This window comes from Hirundo rustica, chromosome 16, assembly GCF_015227805.2.
Source record: "Hirundo rustica isolate bHirRus1 chromosome 16, bHirRus1.pri.v3, whole genome shotgun sequence".
Taxonomy (NCBI): domain Eukaryota; kingdom Metazoa; phylum Chordata; class Aves; order Passeriformes; family Hirundinidae; genus Hirundo; species Hirundo rustica.
The window spans coordinates 7,768,762-7,789,860 of record NC_053465.1 but is presented as its reverse complement, the minus strand read 5'-3'; the positions used below and the strand labels follow the sequence as shown (position 1 = coordinate 7,789,860).

The following is a 21,099-nucleotide window of genomic DNA, read 5'->3' as shown; positions in this document are numbered from 1 at the left end:
TGAGAGAAGGCTTGGGACAGCTGTTTTTAATGGAAACGACTCATGCACTACTGCACCGTGTATTTGTACGGGCTGGGGGTGTGCAGGCCATGGTGGGGGGCCTTTGCCAAGTGCACACGCTGTGCCAGCAGGGCCCTCCTCACCTCACCGCAGAAAGATCCACACAGGAACAGCCTGACAGTGCTGCCCTGTCAGTGTGCCACTCTCGTGCTGGGGTCTTGCTCTCCTTGCTCAGGTTTGAGAAGAGAGACTGAAAATGACACCCTGGTCCTTTTCTGAGACCCCCTGGTCCTTGTGGGCAGCACTGGGTCGAGCTGTTCCCATGGATGCAGGGGGGGTCAGTGGGGGTGAGGGTCCCACGGGCTGCACCTCTCTGAGTGTCAGAGCCACAGGATTTGCTGTCCACTGCCAGGCTGCTGTGGCACCTGGCGAAGCTCCCATGGCCACCATGGGAGCTCACAGCTGGTGCCACCTAGCCCGAGCTGGTCTCGCTCCCAGGGCTGCTTCCCGGGCACAGGAACCTCTGCCACTGGTGTTGACAAGTGCCAGTCTGTCTGGGCTCGTGCTGCAGGCTGCCGGGCTCAGCTCTGCCTGCACAAGCCCTCCCTTCCTCCTGCACCCAGTGTGAACTCTGGATGCACTCTGCAGTGGAGGTGCACCCTCGGGAAGTGTTGTTTGCTTGAGTTAATGTGTGACAACAGCCATAAAAGCGCCTTGGCAGTGGAGGAATTGGGAACGGCCGTTTCTCACTCGGCTGGGAAGCACGAGCAGTTTGTTGCCGTGAGGGTTGTAGGGGTGTGTGGGTTGCGTGGGACAGGGCAAGCTGGAGTGTCTGGTGCTGGGCAGGCTGTTGGGATTATCTTCTGTCTGGTTTCCTGTCCGAGCACAGAGCAGGAACGACTCACTGTGCCTGTCCCTGCTCTGGCGCCTCGGGCAGAAGTGGCAGGAGACAAGTGCCCAGCTGTGCCCTGGGGCTGCCTCCCAGGGCTGTCCCTCTGGCTCTTCCAGTCAGGACTGTCCCTCAGGGGCTATCCAGGGAGCTCTGGGCTTGGTCCCAGCACCTCACCAAGAGGAAACCTCCCTTGTTTCCAGCTTTAGTGCCCACTTCACTCACCACCTTGTATCGTGGAGGCATCTGTCTGCCCAGGCACTGGAAAATGCCGCCCGTGGTAGGCCAGCCACATTGCTGGGGTGTTATTTTTACTCTCCTTACTAAGACAAGGTTCCATTAAGAGGCTATTTGCACTGCCGAAGCCCAGAATAACTCCTCATTTGCTCAAGGTGTTCAGTGCAGGACTGCGACTCTCCTCGCCCCCACCCCGCTCCTGGAGCGGCTTCAAAGCGTGCTGGTCCCTGCCGTGCCGGTCCCTGCCGTGTGTCCCGCACAGACAGAGCCGCCGTCTGCTCTGCTGGGTGTGTGCCGGGGCGGCTGCAGCCCCTCCAGTGCCCGCACATCCTGACTCAGTTCCTTGTGCAGGCAGATAAACAACCCGTGAAAAAGGGCAGTGTCTGCTCTGAGTCGCCCTGTTAAGTCGTCAACCGACTCCAGAGGCTCTGCCCATCTCCCGCGGTGCTTCCCGCCCCGCGTATTCCCCAAACTCAGCCCAGCCGCGGCTCCTGCAGCCCCCGAAGCCGGGGAACCCGTGTGCTCCTCGGTGGGGAGCTCGGCATTGTCTCGGGGTGAGGGTCTGCAAGGGGCCCTGCAGGGATGTGACTTCGGGACAAAGTGTTTTACACCCATGAACGCAGGGCCAGCGGGGAGCTCCGGAGGCTCTGCGGGCATCCTGGCATGCGCCTCTAATGTGTGAAAGTACTTCCCAAAGCCGGGCTGAAAGACCTGTAGCTGCTCCACGGGTGCTCGGCAGAGCCGAGGGGCTCGGCAGCAGCTGCGGACAAGGGTCCGTGAGGGCACGCAGGTCTGGTGAGGGAGGATGGGGCTGGTGGCGGCATCGCGCTTGGTTTGGGGCTTTGGTTGCCACAGCAGCTCTGGCGCCGGGCCAGCGGCCGGGCCAGGCGGGCTCAGCGCAGCGCGGGGTCCCGAGGTGCCGCGGTTTAGAGCCCGCAGCGAGGGGCGCTTGTTCCCAGCTGTGGGCGGCGGTCTGCCCGGCCAAGCGCTGCCGCCTTTCCTTTGGGAGGAGAAGTGGCTTTTTTAAGGAAAAGCAGATTGTTTTTCCACCTGGCCCCCCAGGCAGGCGTGGTGTGCTCGGGTGTCACAGCCGCAGGGCAGATGCTGCTCCCAGGGCAGGGCGAGGGGTGCGCGGCGGTGTCGGATGCAGCCCGGAGCTCTGGCTCCCGGCTCACGCCACAGCCTGAGCCAGAGGCTGTTCCCAAAAAATTCGGAGCCTGAGCATGGTCTGGAGGGATCGGCCAGCAGCTGATAAGCAGCTTCCCTCGGGAGTCCTGGTGAAAGGCACCTCCTCCCGCTCCTTGGGGGGAATCAGGAGGAATTCATTATGTAACTTTGTTTTTAGGCGGAGTCTGTATTTTTATTATAAATAAATAAATAAATAAATAAATAAATAAATAAATAAATAAATAAATAAACAAACCCCTCTCGAAAGTCTCTGGGTTTATTGGGTCAGCAAGCACAGTGGGGACAGGAAAGCTGGGGACTTCCCTGGCAAGGCTCCCAAGCAAGTTCCTGGGAGGTGGAGCCTGTGTTGGACAGCAGCAGGGCATGCAGGGGAGGTGGATTCTCCCGCTGTGCCAAACCTTTCCTTGCTGGTGGCCCCAAGACGGCCACAAGGCCAGTCCCGCTGCGGCAGGGTCCCACAGCACTCCAGAGTGAGCTGCAGGGCTGCAGGACGGGCTCACGTCCACTGCCAGGACAGTCACGAGCCAAACACAATGTTTTGCAAACTGATCTGGCTGTACCTGGTGCACACTGAATTCCGGCCTCCGGCTGTCATTTCCCAGCAGTTTGTTGGATCTCCCCCAGCCCTCCCTCCTGCTTGTTCCTTCAGGGAGCCGCTCCCCGGAAATCCCTCACCACCTTCACAGCTTGCAGGCTCCAGTGGGTCTGCAGGGGGAAACAAGAAGGGTCTGTGCTCCCCAGTTGGTGCATAGAGTGTTTGCGCTCCTCCGTGAGTTCACACGCCCACATTCCATGCCTGAAGCCGGGTGGTTCCCCCAGGGCTAACCCATGAGCTGTGTGTGTCCCCCATGCAGGTCACCTGCACCCGACTGTCCTGTCATCATCTTCCCAGGGTGGGTGTCTGCAGGGCCCCTGAGCAGGCACTGGCAAAGGCGCTTTCCACTCATCCATCCCTCCCTCGGGACGCAGCACAGCTGGGATTTTGGAAAGCAGCTGCCTTGGCCTTTCCCCGGCCAGCTCAGACCAGATCGAGTTACGTCCAGCCCTCGGAGCTCTACCCTTTGGCGTTACCCTTCACCCTTCCTGTTTTCCTCTGGTATCAATGGTTTCTTTGGTTTTCCATTTCTTATGGCTGTCCTGCAGCTCCCCAGAGCAGCAGCAACCCCAGCTCATTGACAAGCAAGACCTGTGTTTGCTCTGCCAGAACAGATGCTTGGAGATAAGGAAGCTTCTCGGGGATGCCTCTGCTTGCAGCCGCGTCCCAAAGCCAGGACTGAGCTGGTGTCTTTGTCCCACTGCTCAGCTCCCTCTTGCACCCAGAGCTGCATCTGTGTTTACCTGCTGAAACCAGACCCTCTGCCCTGGCTGGCACCCAGAAGGACAAATCCAGGCAAGGCAGCGTTCCCACTGTGGCACGGACCAAACCCCCAACTTGTGCTTCTGAACTCCCCTTGCTGTTCGTGGCTGAACCCCAGTTCCAGGGGCTCCCAGGACAAGAATGGGCCTGTGGTGGCTCTGCTGGCACCAGAACTGCTGGGGAGCCCATCTGAGGGGCTGTGAATTTTGCTGTCGTCAATGCATCTCTGCCTTGTCACCCATTTCCCACACTTCCTCCTTGACTGGGACAGGGCACAGCTGTGGCAGTGCCGGGGAGCGTGGGAGCCCCAGCGTCTCTTGCTCTTCCTCTTCTTTTTTCCTCTTCTCTCTGTCTTGTCACAGTTGACCGCAGTGACCCTCCAACCCCCGCAATTTGGAGGGCAGAGCTTGATGGGAATCTGGTGGTGAAGAGGAGAAGGAGGAAGAAGAGTGCTGTGGCTGTCTCTGTTCAGAGCTCCCCGCTCTGTGCCAACCCACATAATGTCTGCTGTGCTGGAGGAGGGCTCAGGAACCACAGGGGGAATCCCTGACCCAGGAACTGCCATGGGGAAGAGAAGGTCATTCCCTGGGGCTGGGATCTGCAGCTGATCCATGGGCCCTCCACTTCTCTGAGCTGGTTTTGTTGTCTGCTGCATCCAACATTTTTGACCGTTTTTCCTTTGGAAAAAAGTATTTCCTGGGGTCTTGTGGGGGCTTCCCTCCAAGGCTGGAGGGTGTCTGCATCCTGGCACTGCCAGGCCCTGACCAGCCCACACTGCTGGATCCCTGCCAGCCCCTGACAAATGATTTTGCCATTTCATGAGGGAAAGGGGACATTGATTAACTCCTGTACTTGCCTTTCTGGAAAGGTTATGGCTTAATTGGTCAAACTTGGGAGTCATAAATCATGCGCTGAAGGATCAGCAGAGATAAGAAAATTTTCGCAGAATGTTGCAAAACACTTTTTGGTAGGAGGGAAGGAGGGATCTGGGTATGCCCACCCAGCTGTGGGGGCTGAAGGCTTTCAGTGCGTAGGACTCTTCCAGGGAAACAATTCACACTCCAGCCACAGGCCGGAAATTCCCCTTTCTGTTATCAGTTAAACTCAGGATTTGCAAAATATCCTTTTTTTTACTTTACTTATGAAAAAAGAAAACAACAGGAAAGTCATTGTTTGCTTTATTCAGAAGAATCATAATTCCATCTGCTTTGAAAAATGACTCTCTTTTTCACTGGAAAGTGCAATTTCTCCAACCTAAAAGCTGTAAGGGGTGGGGGATACAGCAGATCAGCTCTCAACAGAGCAGAAAATTGAGCAAGGAAACTGTCAGGCTTGGCTTGGGATGATGCTGGAGGGAGAAAATATTTTTGGCTCTCACAGTGACCTGGGCCCCATCCAGGTGGGCACGGCTTGCTCTGGCCACATGGGATGGGGAATAGGCACACTCAGCTGTAGGGCATGGGGATGGGGAGCAGGGACATACCATGAAGAGGGAGAAATGTCCTGGCTTGGTGCCCTTGGTGCCAATCAGGACACGGCATTATTGGAGAATGGAAAATTGCAGAACTCTAGGCTCTCAACGGAACAGGCTGTCTGTGTTCTCTAGGACAACGACTTTTAAACCAAAACAGGGTAGACTCAGTGACCAGGATTCCAGTGGAGCAGGGCAACTGTCAGTAGGGAAATCAGTGTTGAGCTGGGGAAGTCTAAAATAATTATAGGGAGAAGTAGAGACAATTGGGTAGGACTAGGAGTGGTGACAGGCAGAGGTCCCGTGACAGGGCAGGGCCGGGGTCGGTCCCGTTAATGCTTCAGTGATGACCCAGCCAGGAGGAGCGTGGTGCCCGCGGGGGGCAGCTGGGGCCCTAGGGAGCTCAGCGGGGCTTGGCTTCGGCGTCTGGCAAAAACAAGGCTGAGGGGGGTATGAGCGATGCTCAGCCAGACCGGGATGGGCCAGTGCCCTTTGCCGAGGCGCAGCATCCCGCAGGGTGCGAGCCATGACCGTGCAGGGCTGGGAGGAGGAGTGTGTTTTTCTGGAACGGCCTCCAAGGCAGAGATCGCTTCTCCTCTGATGTCTCTTCATTAGCTCATGCTGTGGCTGCCCAGGGGGGCGGCCGGCCAGGGCCTGGCCCCGACAGCCAGGGTCCCGCCTGCCATCACCCACTCCCGGGTGCCCAAACAGGCGGTGTGGGGACAGGGCCCGTGGGGATCTCAGGCTCCTTTGGACTGGGATCAGCAAGGTCGCACCCAGGCCAAATGGGTCCCAAAGGCTTCAGGACAGCGCGTTCCCAAAACAGAGTGGGGAGGCTGGGCAGGATGACACCACTCTGCTCATGAACTGGGAGGGAGAACAGGACACCGAGGCACTTAACCCTTACCAAAGGGCCCTTCGAACAGGACCAAGGTGCTGGCAGCAAGCAGGAGAGCCAGGCTGTGGGCACACCCATGTAGGGGGCACAGGGGGCACTCTTGGTGGCACCAGCTGCCTGAGGGCCTGGGGTGGTGGGAGCAGCTGGAACCTGGGTGAGAAGCCCAGCAGCTGGCTCTCAGCGGGACACAACTTCTCACTCTCCTCCAAGAGGACCATCCAGGTGTTTCTCTTCAGGTTTATTAATGTTAATGGAGTTAGTCCCATGTTAATGAGCACACACAAACCCAGGGCCCACTGCTGGGGCTCAGCCAGGGCTGCAGCAGCAGCACAAGGATGGTAAAACCATGCAGTGTAACAGGGAGCACAGTCAGTGACAAGAACATCACAGGTGTGCACTCCCCTGGGCTGCTCCAGGCACAGCTTCTAATGTGGGAACCCTCCCCACTGCCTGAGACAAGGCTGCTACTGGTAGGAATAAAGGCACTTTATAGGAGGATTGCTACACATCTGGTAGATTGTGAATGAGCCCTGTGAGCTGGTGATGGAATTACTGCTGATCCACGGCAAGGAGAGTGCTAAGGACAGGAAACCAAAGATTCTGGGACTGAGGGTGGGGTAAGAAGTTCCAGCATCCCACCTCTGAGCATGGGAAGTCTCATCCAGTCCATAACTGAGACTTATGCAGCTGGACAGAAAGGGCCCCAACTGGAGGAACTGGTTACTTGGCATTCGCTTTAGCTGAACTTTCAGTGTGGTGGTTCTCCAGGTAAATGATCTGGTGGGTCTTTTCAGACGGGCAGGGTGGTCTGGGACTCTGGACATCCCTGGGCAAAGCCAGGCTTGCTGCTGGGCCTTCTTCCATGGAGTTCTGTGAATCTGAGTCTTCAGAGGAGAAACTGCTCTGGCTGGAAATCTGGAAGTACTGGGCAGCTTCTGGCCGTGGCCCCGCTGGTGCACCAGGTGTGCTGGGATCTGAGGCAGTCCCTTGGGGCACGGCATCAGGACGTGCTGGGTCAGCACCTGGAAAGCGTGTCCAGGGCGGCAGGGTGAAGGGACGCCTCCGAGGGGGCTGGCTGCGCTCCTGGGAGAGCTGTCCTGGCGCTCCCAGGCTGCCTTTGCTCTTGGCTTTGGGATGGGGGGTGTCAGCAGAGATGTGGTGGTGAGAGGTGTGTGCACCCTGAGGCCCCAGCCGGCAGCGGGGCTGCAGAGAACTCCGCTCCACACCCAGCGTGGAGCCAGGAGTGGTGCTGGGCTGGGACTGTCCTGGCCCCTGGGGCTGTTCTGGCCCCTCAGCGCTGGCCTCTGGCTGCTCTGCCAACCCCCTGCCCCCCAGCACTGCCGGCTCAGGGCTGGGGGCTGCTTTGCACACCGGGACTTCTGTGTGAGGAGCCGCAGACTCCGGGCTGGAGGAGTCTCCCTGCCCGTCAGCTCGTGCTCCCCAGGCCTCCTGCAGCTCTGCCAGCATCTCCTCCAGGATCTGCCGGGTCTCCCGGTACCTGTGCTGCGCCTCCGTCCAGGCCGCCAACCCTTGGCTGCTCTGCATCCTGCGCACCTGAGCCTTCATCTCCTGCAGCTTCTCCAGGGCGAACTCCACCGAGAGCTTTTGGAAGGATCTCTGCAGGCAGCGCAGTGCCTGGCCCTCCCCGCGCTGCGCCCGGGCCGAGCACTGCCGGCAGTCCAGCTTCAGCCCTGCCACCTACAAAAGAGGTGAGAGTGGCCGGTTTTGTGGCCAGCAGCAGCACCACATCCTGCAGGGGAAGATCCCCTTCACCCACCTTGTTGGAGTACCGGACGAACTCCTGCAGCAGCTCCCGTTCCGCCTGCCGCCGCTCCAGCTGCTTGGAGAAGGTCATCAGCTTTGTCTGGAAAAGGGCTGCAGCCACTTGGAAGGCATCTGCCTCAGGAAACGTCGCGTCTCGGACCTCAGCTGCCTCCTGGCACAGGGTCAGGCCATGCTGGTACCGAGCCTGCAGGGACAAGAGGAAGGAACAGCTCCACACTTGGGAATGGTGCTGAGCTGGGATACGTGCGCAGGGTGATGCGCCACAGAGAGCACCTGACATCACCGTTACAGATGGATGGGAAACACTCCTGGGCAAGTGAGAAGAAAAAAAGCAATGGGATTCTCCAAAACTCTGCTCTGCCCTGGGCTGGTTCAAAATTCACCAAATGCACCTCCTGTCCTGAGTGGGATCACCATGCCTCACCCTCCCTGCAGTGTCTGTGATTAAAGGGCTGACACATCCAGAGGAACCAGAAGATCCTCATCACAATGTTATTTGTTGTCTGCTGGATGCCCAGGATTTGAAGGAAAAAGGAGCTGCCTGGACAGAGTGCAGCAGGGGTTGGGGACAGCAGTCCCAGCCCAGAACACATCAAGGAGCAGAGCAGCCACCCCCTCACTGGAGCAGGACTGCCCAGAGTCCCCACAATGCGGCACCTGACAACTGCAGTGTGACTCAACAGCTCTGCCCAGAAGCCTCTTTCCAAACCCAGGGGATGTCTGTTACAGAAAAGCCCCTCCAGACGTACTGTGGCCTGGGCGAGGAACTCCTTGAAGTGCTCGGTGGAGCCCTGGCTGCTGTCGGGGCTCCAGTCCTCGGTGCCCATCTCCTGCAGCCGAGCCGCTGCCTCCCCATCCAGCCAGGACCCCAGCTGTGAGAGAGCAGAACGGGGATCAGGAGGGACCAGCCACGGCAGCAGCGTGTCCACAGCACCTCCCCTTCCTGCCCCGGCCGGGCATCCCAGCCCCAGCCCCGCCACCCGTCACGGAAATCAAAGCTCAGGCAATCCTGCCATTCTCCAGGCTTCCATCATCATCATAAACAAAGGAAACGTGACCAAAACACTCAACCATGGAACACCACAGAGGGCAACTTCAACTTGTGGCACCCCAGGGACACCCAGCTCACCTTGCCAAACTCAGTCTCGAGCTCCCGGACCTTGCGGAGGAACTCCAGGTGCTCCAGGCAGCTGTTGGATTGGGACACGAGGCTGTGAAGTTCTTCCTCCAGCTGACTATACAGTCCCTCAGCCAACTCCATACCAGTCCTGGGGGTTGGGAGGAGAGGGGCCATCAGTGCCAGGTGCTGCCAGTGAACTCACAGATGCTCAAGGCAAAGGGGAGGAGGTCTCTTGCTCAGCTCCTGACCCCAGCCCTGCGGGCACCTGGACATCTCCCCAGCCCATGGAGCAAATGGATGGCAGGGACCACAGGATGGGAAAGCCCAGTCTATCAATGCAGCCCTACTGAGAGAAGGGAGCAGGAGACAGCAGTGGATCGGTGCTGCCTGAATGCACCATGGCATGGCAGCGTGGCATGGCTGGACCAGTGCAGCATCACCAGATGGGTGCAGCATTACCGGCCGAGTGACATCACCGGGCGAGTCTGGAATGGCCTGATCACAGCATGGCTGGATGAGTAACAGCACGGCCAGATTACGGCATCACTGGATGAGTATGGCACGTCCAGGTGGGGGTGACATTACTGGATGACTACAGCATGGCCAGAGGAGCCGCACATGGCCGGATTATGGCATCACTGGAGGAGTGCGGCACGGCCAGACAAGTGCGACCATCACCGGACGATCACGGCATGGCCGGGCGAGCGCAGCACAGCGCAGCACAGCACAGCACAGCGCAGCGCAGCTCAGCACAGCGCAGCACAGCACAGCTCAGCACAGCACAGCACAGCACAGCGCAGCACAACACAGCACAGCACAGCGCAGCTCAGCACAGCTCAGCACAGCACAGCACAGCTCAGCACAGCACAGCCCAGCACAGCACAGCGCAGCACAGCACAGCACAGCGCAGCACAGCACAGTGCAGCACAGCTCAGCACAGCGCAGCACAGCGCAGCACAGCACAGCACAGCACAGCACAGCTCAGCACAGCACAGCGCAGCACAGCACAGCGCAGCACAGCTCAGCACAGCACAGCACAGCTCAGCACAGCACAGCGCAGCGCAGCACAGCACAGCACAGCACAGCGCAGCACAGCACAGCGCAGCACAGCACAGCTCAGCACAGCACAGCGCAGCTCAGCACAGCGCAGCACAGCACAGCGCAGCACAGCTCAGCACAGCACAGCACAGCTCAGCACAGCACAGCGCAGCACAGCTCAGCACAGCACAGCACAGCGCAGCACTGCGCAGCACAGCACAGCACAGCACAGCACAGTTCAGCGCAGCGCAGCACAGCACAACACAGCACAGAGCACAGCACAGCACAGCACAGCACAGCGCAGCGCAGCACAGCACAGCGCAGCACAGAGCACAACACAGCACAGCACAGCACAGCACAGCGCAGCACAGCACAGCGCAGCACAGTGCAGCACAGTGCAGCACAGCTCAGCACAGCACAGCACAGCACAGCACAGCTCAGCACAGCACAGCAGAGCACAGCACAGAGCACAGCACAGTACAGCACAGCACAGCTCAGCACAGCACAGCACAGCTCAGCACAGCGCAGCGCAGCACAGCTCAGCACAGCTCAGCTCAGTGCAGCACAGCACAGCTCAGCACAGCACAACACAGCACAGAGCACAACACAGCGCAGCACAGCTCAGCACAGTGCAGCACAGCGCAGCACAGCACAGCACAGCGCAGAGCACAGCACAGCACAGCTCAGCACAGCGCAGCACAGCTCAGCACAGCGCAGCACAGCTCAGCACAGTGCAGCACAGCACAGCACAGCACAGCACAGAGCACAGCACAGAGCACAGCACAGCGCAGCACAGCACAGCACAGAGCACAGCACAGAGCACAGCACAGCACAGCGCAGCGCAGCACAGCCCAGCACAGCACAGCACAACACAGCACAGCACAGCACAGCACAGCACAGCACAGCACAGCGCAGCACAGAGCACAGCGCAGCACAGCGCAGCACAGAGCACAGCACAGCACAGCGCAGCACAGAGCACAGCACAGCACAGCTGGCCCGGCGCGGCAGGGCCGGGACTTGGCCCCATCTAGTGGCTTTTCCCAGCCCAGCCCAAGGCATTGCTGCCGGCATTGCAGAGCAGTGACAGATCTGGCCTGGCCTGCGGCAGGAGACCGTCTGAGAGATCTGGCAGCAGTAAGGATGAGGGGACTCCTGCAGTGGGCTGTCCCAAACATGCGGTCCATGCTTCTACAGCAGGACCGAGCCTGGCAATAGCTTGGGCTCATGGAGACCGGGCTGTCCATGGGGAGGTGGCTCTGTCAGCAGCAGCAGCTGGGGGTCCCTGGCATTGGCACCCCGTGACCAGCAGAACTGCCCAGCCTACCTGATGTGGTCGGAGGCGCAGAGGCGAGCGGCCTCCCTGCGCAGCCGGGCCAGCAGGAACCCACCCTCGCGCTGCACCCGCACCAGCTGAGGGTCACTGAGCACCTTCTGCATCAGCTCCTGGTGCCTCCTGATGCCCGCGGCCGCATCCTGTGGAGGAAGGGAAGGTCACACAAGTGTCTTAGCTGGGGTCTCAGCCAGCACAGGATGGGCACCTGGGGCTGCACCCCAGGCAGGAGCAGAGGGGACAGGGAACAGCCCCGTGGCCAGGAGCAGCCAGTCCAGGTTTTGGGCAACTGGAGTGAAACTGCTGTGGCTGCACTGCAGATGGGCGCTTTGGGAATGACCCCGACCTGTGGTGCTGCCACCCCTGTTACCTGTGTCCCTGCCAGCGCGTCGGTGTTCCGCAGCGCCTGGATGCAGCGCTGCAGCAGCTCCAATGCCCACTTGAGGCTGGCTGTGAAGGGCTGCAGCTTCTGTGGGGGACACACACAGTGGGTCAGCAGGGGCAGACTGCCCGTGAGGAGGAGGAGAAGCAGTGCCAGGACAGATCAGGAAAAGCTGGGTTAAAGCTGATGAGGAAAGGAGTGTGGAGGTGGATGGGTAGCTGCAGGCAGGAGCAGGTGGGAAGGTGCTTGACCCTCCTGTACTCACAGCTCTCCTTTTCATTCCCCTCTCCCAGCCCTTCCTGTTGCTTTTCCAGGGATGTGTGTGGGACACGTAAGACGCGGTGGGGACAGAGGGGTGGGGGAGGTGAGGCAATGGCTCATGGCGTGGTAACAGACACCTGGAAGAATTGAACCCACTCGCCGTGGCAGTAGGGGAAGGCACCATCCAGCTCTGGGGGCAGCTGGGAGCTGTCGACGTGGCGGCCCAGAGCCTTCAGCGATGTCAGGGTCTCCACCTGCAGGGCACGGGGCTTGTAAGACTGCCTGGGGCAGGGAATGACCCCCAACCATCCCAGCCCAGGGGACAGGGACAGGCTCACCTGCACCCCGGACAGCCTCTCACGGTGGGAGACCGGCTCCTTCTCGGCCAGGAGCAGCATGCTGTGGATGCAGCCTGGAGAGACACTCTGTGGGAGGCAGGGGAGAATCACCAGGGCAAACCCCACGTGCAGCCCTCAGGTCACCCAAGGCAGTGCTGGGGTTTCCTGGGTGGGCTGAGCCTGGTGAGCTCGTTGCAAAGGAAAAGGCTCCCACTCTCCCTGGTGTGGGAGATGGAAACGTCACTCAGGCCATGACCTCGTCTCAGCCACCAGCTCCCCAGCAAAGAGATGTGGGAAGATCCTCACGAGTGAACCCCTTCTCCCACACCAGTGACATCTCTCCATGTGAGGAGCATCAGGGCCAACGTGGGTTTTACTGGGTATGCAAAGGCAAAGAGTGCTGTGGCAGGGGGGAGCCTAGAGCCCCTGGACAGCACAGGGCACTCCTGGGCACTGGCACAAGGACTCTGCCATGACAGTGAATTGTCACTGTAGAGCCCATTTCCTGGTGAATTCACACAGCAGGATGCTGGAGGGTTCTTGGTGATGCCTGCCAGGTGATGGCAGGGCTCAGAAGGGACCTCTGGGGATCTCATGGAGAGCGGATACAGGAGAGGCTCTGAGGGACACCCAAAGGGTGGCAGCACTCCCTCCCAGACAGGGACACCCCTGGCACATCTATGGCACAGGCACACGGAGCCTGGCGTACCTGGACAGAGCGGAGGGCTGAGAACAGGACGGGAGAGGGCGGCTGCTTCCTGGCATCCACCACAACCGTCAGCCCAACATCCTTCGCTTCTCGCCTCTCACCATTCTTCACTTCTTGCCTAGCGAGGGGAAACACAGCAGGAGTGGGGGTCCTTCTGTGGGGCAGGGCCCTCTCAAAGCCCCCTCCCACATTCTGCACCCCCCAGGCAGGCAGGAACCCACAGCCACAGGCAATGGCCTCATCCCTGTGTGATGCCCCTGCCAAGGGCTCAGAGCGTCTGCCTCTGGCAGGGTCCATGGTCCTCGGGGATGTGCCCAAACCAGACTGTGAGGGATGCTGGGCATCCATCCCAGATTAGCCTGGGAGCTCCTGGGAGCCCTGAGCCAGGCAGCAGCTGGGGGTGACTGGCAGGTCCTGCTGGCCCTTACCTGGGGAGGGAGCAGAGGCAGAGAATGAGCCTCGCCAGCTCGGCAGCTGAGCACCACGCAGCCCGCCAGGCGCTGCCACTGGTGGTCACCAGGAGGAGAGCCCTGCCCAGCCTGTCCGAGCTCCCTGCGGAGAAAGGGTGAGTGACCTCTCTGGCAGCCACCTGCCAGACCTGAGCACCCCACAATGGGCTGGGGTAACCATCAGTGCTGCTTCAGCTCAGGGCCCACCATGGTGCAGCCCCTCTGGCCCTTCTGGAGGGGGACAGCCAGCCCAGGGGAGCTCTTGGCATGAACAACTGGAATCCCAGAGCTGCTGGGGACATTATTCCTGAGAAAAGGATGGGGTTTGTTACTGCTTTTTGGTTCTTGGGAAAAAGAAGGAGCCAAATGTTTAGTGTTTGGCAGCTAAAGCTGAACAGCTTCACTGGAGAGGAATGGTGTGGGAGTGTTTGGGGCGGCTGGGACCGGGGCAGCTGCTCTGCACAGGCTGCCTGCATTTATGTTTTTAATGTTTTTGCCCAGCTGAAAGGAAATTTTCCGCTTGGAGTATTTCTGGCCTCCAGTAAAGCCCTAAAACCTTCCTCCAAAACACTCTCCCCAGCAGCCTGTGTTTCCATCCAGAGGCCTCTCCCACTCATTCCCCGGGCTCACGGTGCCAGCAGTACCTGGCAGGCAGATGATGCCCGAGCGCAGCAGCCCAGCGTGCAGGTCCTGCCAGGCTGGAGGCTCCCGACCACCAGTGCCAGTGCTGGGCACAGAGGGACCATTCTTGCAGCTGGCACTTTCCAGGGACCGTTCCTCCATGGCAGCAGCAGTGGCTGCGTTCGTACCTGTGCGCAGGGATAGAGGAGAGAGAAGCTGGTGACACTCAGCAAAGCGGAGGAATAGCAAAACCCCAGCAGTGCCTGGTCAGGTGCCACAGCCCCACAGGATGGTACCTTTGCCTGCAGCCCTGGCTCTGCCCATCCTGGGGGAGTAGATGGCTGACATCTTCTTCCAGGCGCCCTCGTGCTGGCTGGTGACTCTTTCATCCTCGGGGGCTGCCCCGAGCCGTGTGCCCTTCAGGAAGGAGAACTTGTGGCTGGAACCTGGGGGGAGCCGGGCCCTGCCCCGCTGCACCAATCCCCCTTGTCCCGGCACCCCAGGAGTCGCTCGGCGGGACTGGCGGGCGAGCAACGTGGGGCTGCCAGCCCCCTTCCTGTGCTGTGCGGGGTTCTCACGGGGGGTGGCAGGGGGCAGCTCGGAGCCAGGGCTGTCTGGCTCCTCCAGGATAGCTGCCATCAGCCCAGAGCCGAAGCTCACCGGGTTCTGCAGCGCAGCCATGTAGGAGTCACGTTGGCGGCACTTTGGGCCGTGCGGCCCTGGCTCCTGGCTCAGTTTCCTCCCCATGCACGGGCTGCAGGGACTCTCCTCTGAATTCAGTGCTCCCCCGCAGGGCCGGGCGTCTGCTCCCGGTTCCCCATCCGCCCAGGAGACCATGTCCTCGGCCGCAACCCATCTCCTCCCTGGAGGGCAGGTGGGTAACAGGGATCTGCTCAGGACTTCCATGTCCTCCCGGGATTGCTCCAGCAGGTCCACATACTCCCCCTCCAGGTTCTGGCTGATGATTTCACTGAGGCTGGGCACAGCCAGCATGGCAGGCTTCTTCCGCAGACCTGCCTGCTCCACCTTGATCAGTCCCGGGTATCGTCCCTGGCTTGACTTCCGAGAGGTGGCCTTGCAGCCTGGGATGGTGCTCACAGTGTTGCTGTAGGGCGTGGGGCCGTGGGACACAGCTGTGCCGGGTGCTGCCGGCTCAGGTGCAGGAGCAGGTTCACGTCGGGCACCAGCGGGCGCACTCTCAGCTCCAGCCCCGGGCTTGTCGGTGAACTCAGGCGTGGCAATCCGGCTCCACGGCAGCGGGGTGACGCCGTTCTCGGTGGCCACCAGGCAGGTGTGCAGGGGAGCTCCGGCCCAGCTGCCGTTCACCTCCTCCAGCCACGCGTTGGTGAAGAGCAGTGCGTGGGTGGCCTCGGGGACAGGCGTCTCCTCCACTGAGCGCAGGTCCAGGGAGAGGTGCTTGATGGTGACACGCGCCGTGTGCTCCTCACAGGGCTCTGCCTGCAGGTAGAAGTCCCCAGGGCGCAGCAGGAGGGGGTTGAGCGGCGCGAGGTGCACGACCACCTTCTCGTGCAGACATAAGGGCCAGCCTTCATGGAGAAAGATGCGGTTAAAGTAGGGAGCCTGGGAGGGAGGAAGAACACAGCGCATGAGGGAGCCCTGCCAGCTCTGTGCCTCCCAGCCACCCCCACACGCTCTTGCTGCCCGGCCCTGTGCTTCCCGTGATGAGAATGAAAGAGCCTGGTGACCCAATGCACGTCCCCGAGCCAAGCTCTGGCAGCCCTGCAAGCCCACCCTGAGCCACGGCTATTCCCAGGGTGCAGAGTCTACCCACGCGCTTACAGAGGGAAAACCTCTAGGATCAAGACAAGATGACCCCTGCAGGGACCACATGTGTGTGCCATGGTCCCCTCTGCAGAGAGCAGCTGGGAAAAGGAGTGGATGTGCAGGGAGGGAGCCCACAGGTCAGCATGCCCATGCGGGCAGGACTCCTTAAGGAAACCCCCCGTGTCTGGGAGCAGCTCATGGGGGCACCGTTGTGGGGCACGGGGGCTTACGCAGGCCGCCTGCCGCAGGCGCTCGAAGAGCCGCTTGGCCGGGATGAGGAACTGGAGCAGGCAGCAGAGCCCATCCCCCTGGTAGCTGGTCTCCAGCAGCCGAAACACCTGGCCCAGGACGGTTGGAGCAGTGGCTTCGAAGGGCGGGTAGAGGGCCTGGAGAGCACTTTGCACCGCCGCATCCAGCGACCCGGCATCCTGCGGGAGGGAGGCAAGAGTTGCCGGTGGGAGAGTGGCCCCGCAGCGGGGACACCGTTGGCCCTGACCCGGTGCCTCTGCCCACCATCCTATGCTGTACTGTGCCCTGGGATGTCCACACTGGCAATGCTAATGAGCTCAGGGGCTCCAAACCCTCCTGGGCTGGAAACGGGGGAACCGGGAGTGGAGCAGAGCCAGCACGGTGCAGGCGGGGCGGGAGGCACGGCGGGTCCGGTTCCTGGCTGGGCTGAGGTTAAGGAGCTTGGGATAAGCCCCGAGGCAGCAGCCGCCTTGCTCGGCCGCCGGCCAAGTGGAGGAGCCGCAGCAGCCGAGGGGTTAAGCGGAGTCAGACCAGACGGATCGTGGGGCTCTGCCGGGCTCCGCAGCTCGCTGCAGGAATGCAGCAGATGGGAGGAAGGACAAACATCTGAAGATGGATAGGGTGTTTTGGTCCAGACTCATTGCTGAATTCGCCAAAGTCCGAATTATTCCTGTATTTTCTGGGAAGTGTTCTGCCGCGTTGCATCCCACCACACTCCCCCGAGCGGGGTGAGGACGCTGGGTCTGTGCCACCTGTGAACCAGCAGTTCCCAGTTCATTCTCTCAGTGCTGCAGGAGCTGTCGGCTGTGTGGCACGGCTGGTACATGGAGAGGAGCCATCCCACGGCTCTCGTGATGCCCGGGCTGTGCTCCAGGCAGCGTGGGGCTGAGTCTGGCCCAGCTGTCAAGAGGACACCATCGGCAAGTGCGGAAGAGGAGCAACCTCCAAGCAGCTGGTCCTGCTCCCGTAAGAGCACCCAGGAAATCTGCTGGGATTAGCTCAAGGTGAGCATTAGTTTCAGGCAGCTAATCCCTGGTCCAGGAGCCCATACAGAGACAAAGGGGCCACGGTTAATTCAGCTTAATTAGTTTTAATGCGCTTTAGCTAAAGCACTTTGCAGTTATGCTCTGGTTAATTCTTCATGTCTTTTTTTCCATGTCTTGGCACAGGAATCTCCTGCCCTTGCACCTGACAGGAGAAGCCACAGAGCTGGGCAGAAGAGGAGGCAAGCCAGTCCCTTCTCAGGGCCCTGATCTGCCGCTGTGTTTCCTGTCCAGGCTTTCTGCCCTTGGACCTTTCTCCTCAAGCTTTGTCTTATTGTGCACAGTTCCTAGAATGGGCTGGAGACCTTACTCTGGAAAATCCCTGAAGAAGGGCAAAGCTCAGAACCCCATTCCATGTTGCTCCAGTGGGGCCCTGCTGCAGTCACCTGGTCCCCAGTGCTGAACCCAGCTGGGTGCCCACCACCTCCACGCCCAGCACTGCTGAGCTCGGCTTCCTCCCCATCCCAAGAGCGAGGCAAGGAGACACAACAGCACAGGAGGATCCATCCACCTCCAAATGCTGCCATGAGAGATGAGCCGGAACTCTCTGCCTTGCCTCCAACAGTCTTTTAAATCCTCCCAGGGACGGTGACTCCACCATTGCCTGGGCAGCCTGTGCCAGGGCTTGACAACCCATTCAGTGAAGAAATTTTTCTCTAGTACCCAGTCGAACCCTCCCCTGGCACCACTTGAGGCTGTTTCCTGTTGCGCTATCACCCAGGACTTCATCCAGTGGCAGGGACCACGTGAGCCAGTGTCAGGAGAGAACCAGGGACTGATGGAGGCACCAGACACAGCCTGAGTTGTGCTGGGGAATATTTTGGCCTGGAATGATTGACTAAAAATGTTTTAATGGGGTGTCACAAAACATTTCATCACTGGGGGAGGCTTTTGGGGTAACCATGGTTGCAGCAGCTTGGAGTTCGTAGGCGAAGCCACATCCGGGCCGGCCAGGAGCCCATAGGAATCCAAAAGCAGCCAGTTATCCCAGTCCCTCCACCCGCTGGGACCGAGCCGGAACAAAGGCATTAGGGAGCATAAGGAGATTTACATTTGCAAAGCTATTTCCATTTTAATAAGCCAAAGTGCTGTTAAATAGAGATTGATATTTCTCCCCAAATACCCATATTTTTAAACTGGTTTACATCAACAAGACTGGGCTGGGCTTTGGGGTTTTGGTGTGGTAAAGTTGTTAAACCCATGCCCAAAGCCACAGGGTGACTCAGCTCCAGCTCCTTTCTCCCCACTGCTCAGGAAGGAGCGAGGTTTTGAGCCTGGGACCAGTCCTGAATACCAATTCCTCTGCCTCTCCGCAGCCCTTGCTGTCACCAGCTTTGGCAGGACACGATGCCAGGCTCAGCCTGGCCCGGAGCGGGAGGCCGAGCTCAGCTCAGAGCCCGGGGCAACGGCACGTGTCGGCTGCGGCGACCGATGATCCAATCGCTCTGCCGAGCATCCCCTGAGCTGGCACGGCTCACACAGCAGCTCCCACTCGCTGCACGCATCCCCCGCGACAAACTTTTGCAGGGAAGTTTAAGCATCGCAGGATGTAGCCCCGCACACACCTGCCCGAGCGGCCGCGTCCTCCTCCCTACCTGACCCAGTCTTGCACTGACCTCCACCTTCGCACCCACCTCCACCTTCGCATCTGTCTCTGCCTTCCCACCCACCTCTGCCCCGACACCCACCTCCACACCCACCTCTGCCTTTGCACCTCCTTCCACCTTCGCTCCCGACCTCCCTCTGCCGTCGCTCCCTCTCTGCCCACCCCGTGCCCACCCGGTGCCCGCGGGACCGGCGGCCACGGGGAGGGGCAGCGGCAGGGAGAGGGATGCCCCAGGAATTACCATGTTTCCCAGGAAGCGGCAGAGGGGCCGGGGGCCGCGGCACAGACCGTCCCGTCCCTCCTCCTCCTCCTCCTCCTCCTCGCCGGCTCTCCCGGCCCGAGGCTCCCGGCCGGTCCCCGTTCCACCGGAGGCTCTTCCCGGCGCCGACGCCTGCGGAGCCGCGGGCGGGGGCGGGCAGCCCCGGCCCCCCCGGCGCCCTCCGCCCGCCGCGCCTCTTCTGGGGGAAAAAAAGAAGGAAAAAAAAAAAAAAAAGAGAGAGAGAGAAGGAAAAGAAAGAAAAGGCGAAGAAAGCGGGAGCGGGGCGGGGCGGGGGAGGGGAGGGAGGGGGGTGGCCCGGAGACAGCCGGGGGGGCCGGGGGGCCGCTTTCCTGTGTCCGCCGGCGGGAGCCCCCCGTACCCTACCGAGGCGCGGCGTCCCCGGTGACAGTCCCCCTGTGTCCCCCGCGGGCGGGGGGGCCGGCCCCCGGCGGGATGGGATCGGAGTGGAGGGAGAAAGAAACCCCGAGCGGGTGGCAGGAGGCGGCTGTACCGGGGGTCCTCCCCCAGCCCCCGCCGTCCGCCCCGAGCAGCGCCAGGCGGAGGGTCCTGGAACCCTCCGGAACACGCAGAGCTGCGTGTGCATGTCTGCGTACATGTGTGCAGATGTGCTCATACACGCCTGTTGTGCGGGGGTGACCCTCTTTTCTGATCCACCCAGGGTCAATGTGCTCCCCTGGCAGTGGTCTGTGCCCTGGATGGATCCGTGTCTCCCAGTTCCCATTCCTGAGCTGCCCTAAAAGTGCAGCAGCAGGACAGCGAATGCCTCTCTGGGGACTTTGAGCTGTTTCAGGGATGGGAAGGATCTACTGAGGGGCAGGGTCATGGGATTCAGCAACCAGAACTGTACAAAAACAACCAGCATAAGAGCCAAAGCCACAGATTTGGTCTCTCCTAAGGCAAAGTGCTCCAAAATATTCCCTGCCAGTCCTGGGCACAGGCACCTCTCCCTACCCCAGGCATGCTGGGCGCAGCTCTCCCAGCCCCAGGCGCTGTGAGCACAGCATCACCAGCTCTGCCAGCCCTGCACAACATCCAGCACTCAGCCTCTCTGTCGGAGTCGTTTCCACTGTTGTATTCGTGGGAATGGGCTCAAGGCCGGGACTGGGGCTGGGAAAGGACCAGGGCGGGTGGGACGGCCACAGCGTGGGCTGCAGGCTGCCGGGGCAGTCTCGCTAGTGAACATTTGTCCAGGGATCAGCGAGCGGCCAAAGGACACGCTGTGAAAACAAGCCGAGACGGGAGGAGGTGCAGCTGGGCTGCTGGCGTGTGGGAGGGAGGACGGCGCCAGTGAGGCCTTCGCGTTTGCTTCCCATTTCCTTGGGAGCTGGTGAGAGCCTCCCGCTGCCTGCATGGATCACGAGTATTGCAAGGGCTCAGGCACCAGTGGTCGTGTGGGTGGCCAGAGGCCTGGCCATGGGTACCAGGCTGGGGTGCCCAGCTCACCCACGGCAGGACTGGCCCTTGGCTCCAAGTCAGCAACCCCAGTGCCAACTGGGACCAGCTGGGCAGCTCCCCATCCCCACCAGCAGCCAATTGCTCCTGTAATTGTGTTAGTTCCCTTATCACCTTTAGGTTTTTCGTAGTTCCCCTGAGTGCAGGGGAAGGTGAGCTCTAGGCTGTGATCTTTTATAACTGCATGGTCACCCCTGAAATGGACCCAAGAGCTGTGGCTCTTGCATCTCCTAATGGACGCCTGGGCCAGGAGAGGGCAGTTGAGGGCAACTGTGTCCTGGCACCAGCACAACGGAACGATTCCTCTGCGATACTGGTGAGCTGGAACAGAGGTGGAGCTGAGCCCAGAAGGACCCCACCACCCTGCACCCAGAGCAGCAGCTCCCCACCTGCACCCTGAGGTGTCTCTTGCCGTCTGTGCTCAGCCAGGCCAACCTGCAAAGGTAACCAGCAGGTCCAGCTTTGCATCCCCACATCCCCCAAAGCAGCTCCCCGTGCTCTCCAGCCCGCCTCAGACAGCAAGGCTGGGAGTCAGGCTGCTGGGGAGCAAGTCCAGCAAAAGGCAGAGCTTCTGGGGGCCACCCGGCTGCCCCCGCGGCCCCTCACCCCAT

General features: G+C 60.5%; 1 protein-coding gene across 2 annotated transcripts; it reads right to left on the bottom strand.

Moving 5' to 3' along the window:
- Positions 1-4,910: 4,910 nt before the first annotated feature.
- Positions 4,911-19,123, bottom strand: KIAA1755 (KIAA1755 ortholog). Of its 2 annotated transcripts, XM_040080361.2 has the most exons (15): positions 18,998-19,123; positions 16,089-16,286; positions 14,734-15,654; positions 14,370-14,490; positions 14,097-14,261; positions 13,432-13,555; positions 13,004-13,121; positions 12,295-12,381; positions 12,094-12,210; positions 11,684-11,782; positions 11,308-11,456; positions 8,955-9,093; positions 8,575-8,697; positions 7,818-8,009; positions 4,911-7,738 (listed from the first exon to the last, which is right to left on the bottom strand). In XM_040080361.2, the coding sequence occupies exons 1-15, from the start codon at positions 18,998-19,000 to the stop codon at positions 6,761-6,763; spliced, it is 3,534 nt and encodes a 1,177-aa protein (XP_039936295.1). In that variant the 5' UTR covers positions 19,001-19,123; the 3' UTR covers positions 4,911-6,760. The 2 variants fall into 2 exon arrangements, with proteins under 2 accessions (XP_039936295.1, XP_039936294.1); XM_040080360.2 differs by having other exon boundaries at positions 14,370-15,654.
- Between the last annotated feature and the right edge of the window lie 1,976 nt (positions 19,124-21,099).

Bases quoted from the DNA above. Each gene is read 5' to 3' on its own strand.
- KIAA1755 (XM_040080360.2), bottom strand. The intron at 13,556-14,096 runs GTACTGCTGGCA...CTTTCTCCGCAG, and splicing joins GGGCATCATCTGCCTGCCAG to GGAGCTCGGACAGGCTGGGC. The intron at 12,382-13,003 runs GTACGCCAGGCT...TGCCTCCCACAG, and splicing joins CAGCCCTCCGCTCTGTCCAG to AGTGTCTCTCCAGGCTGCAT.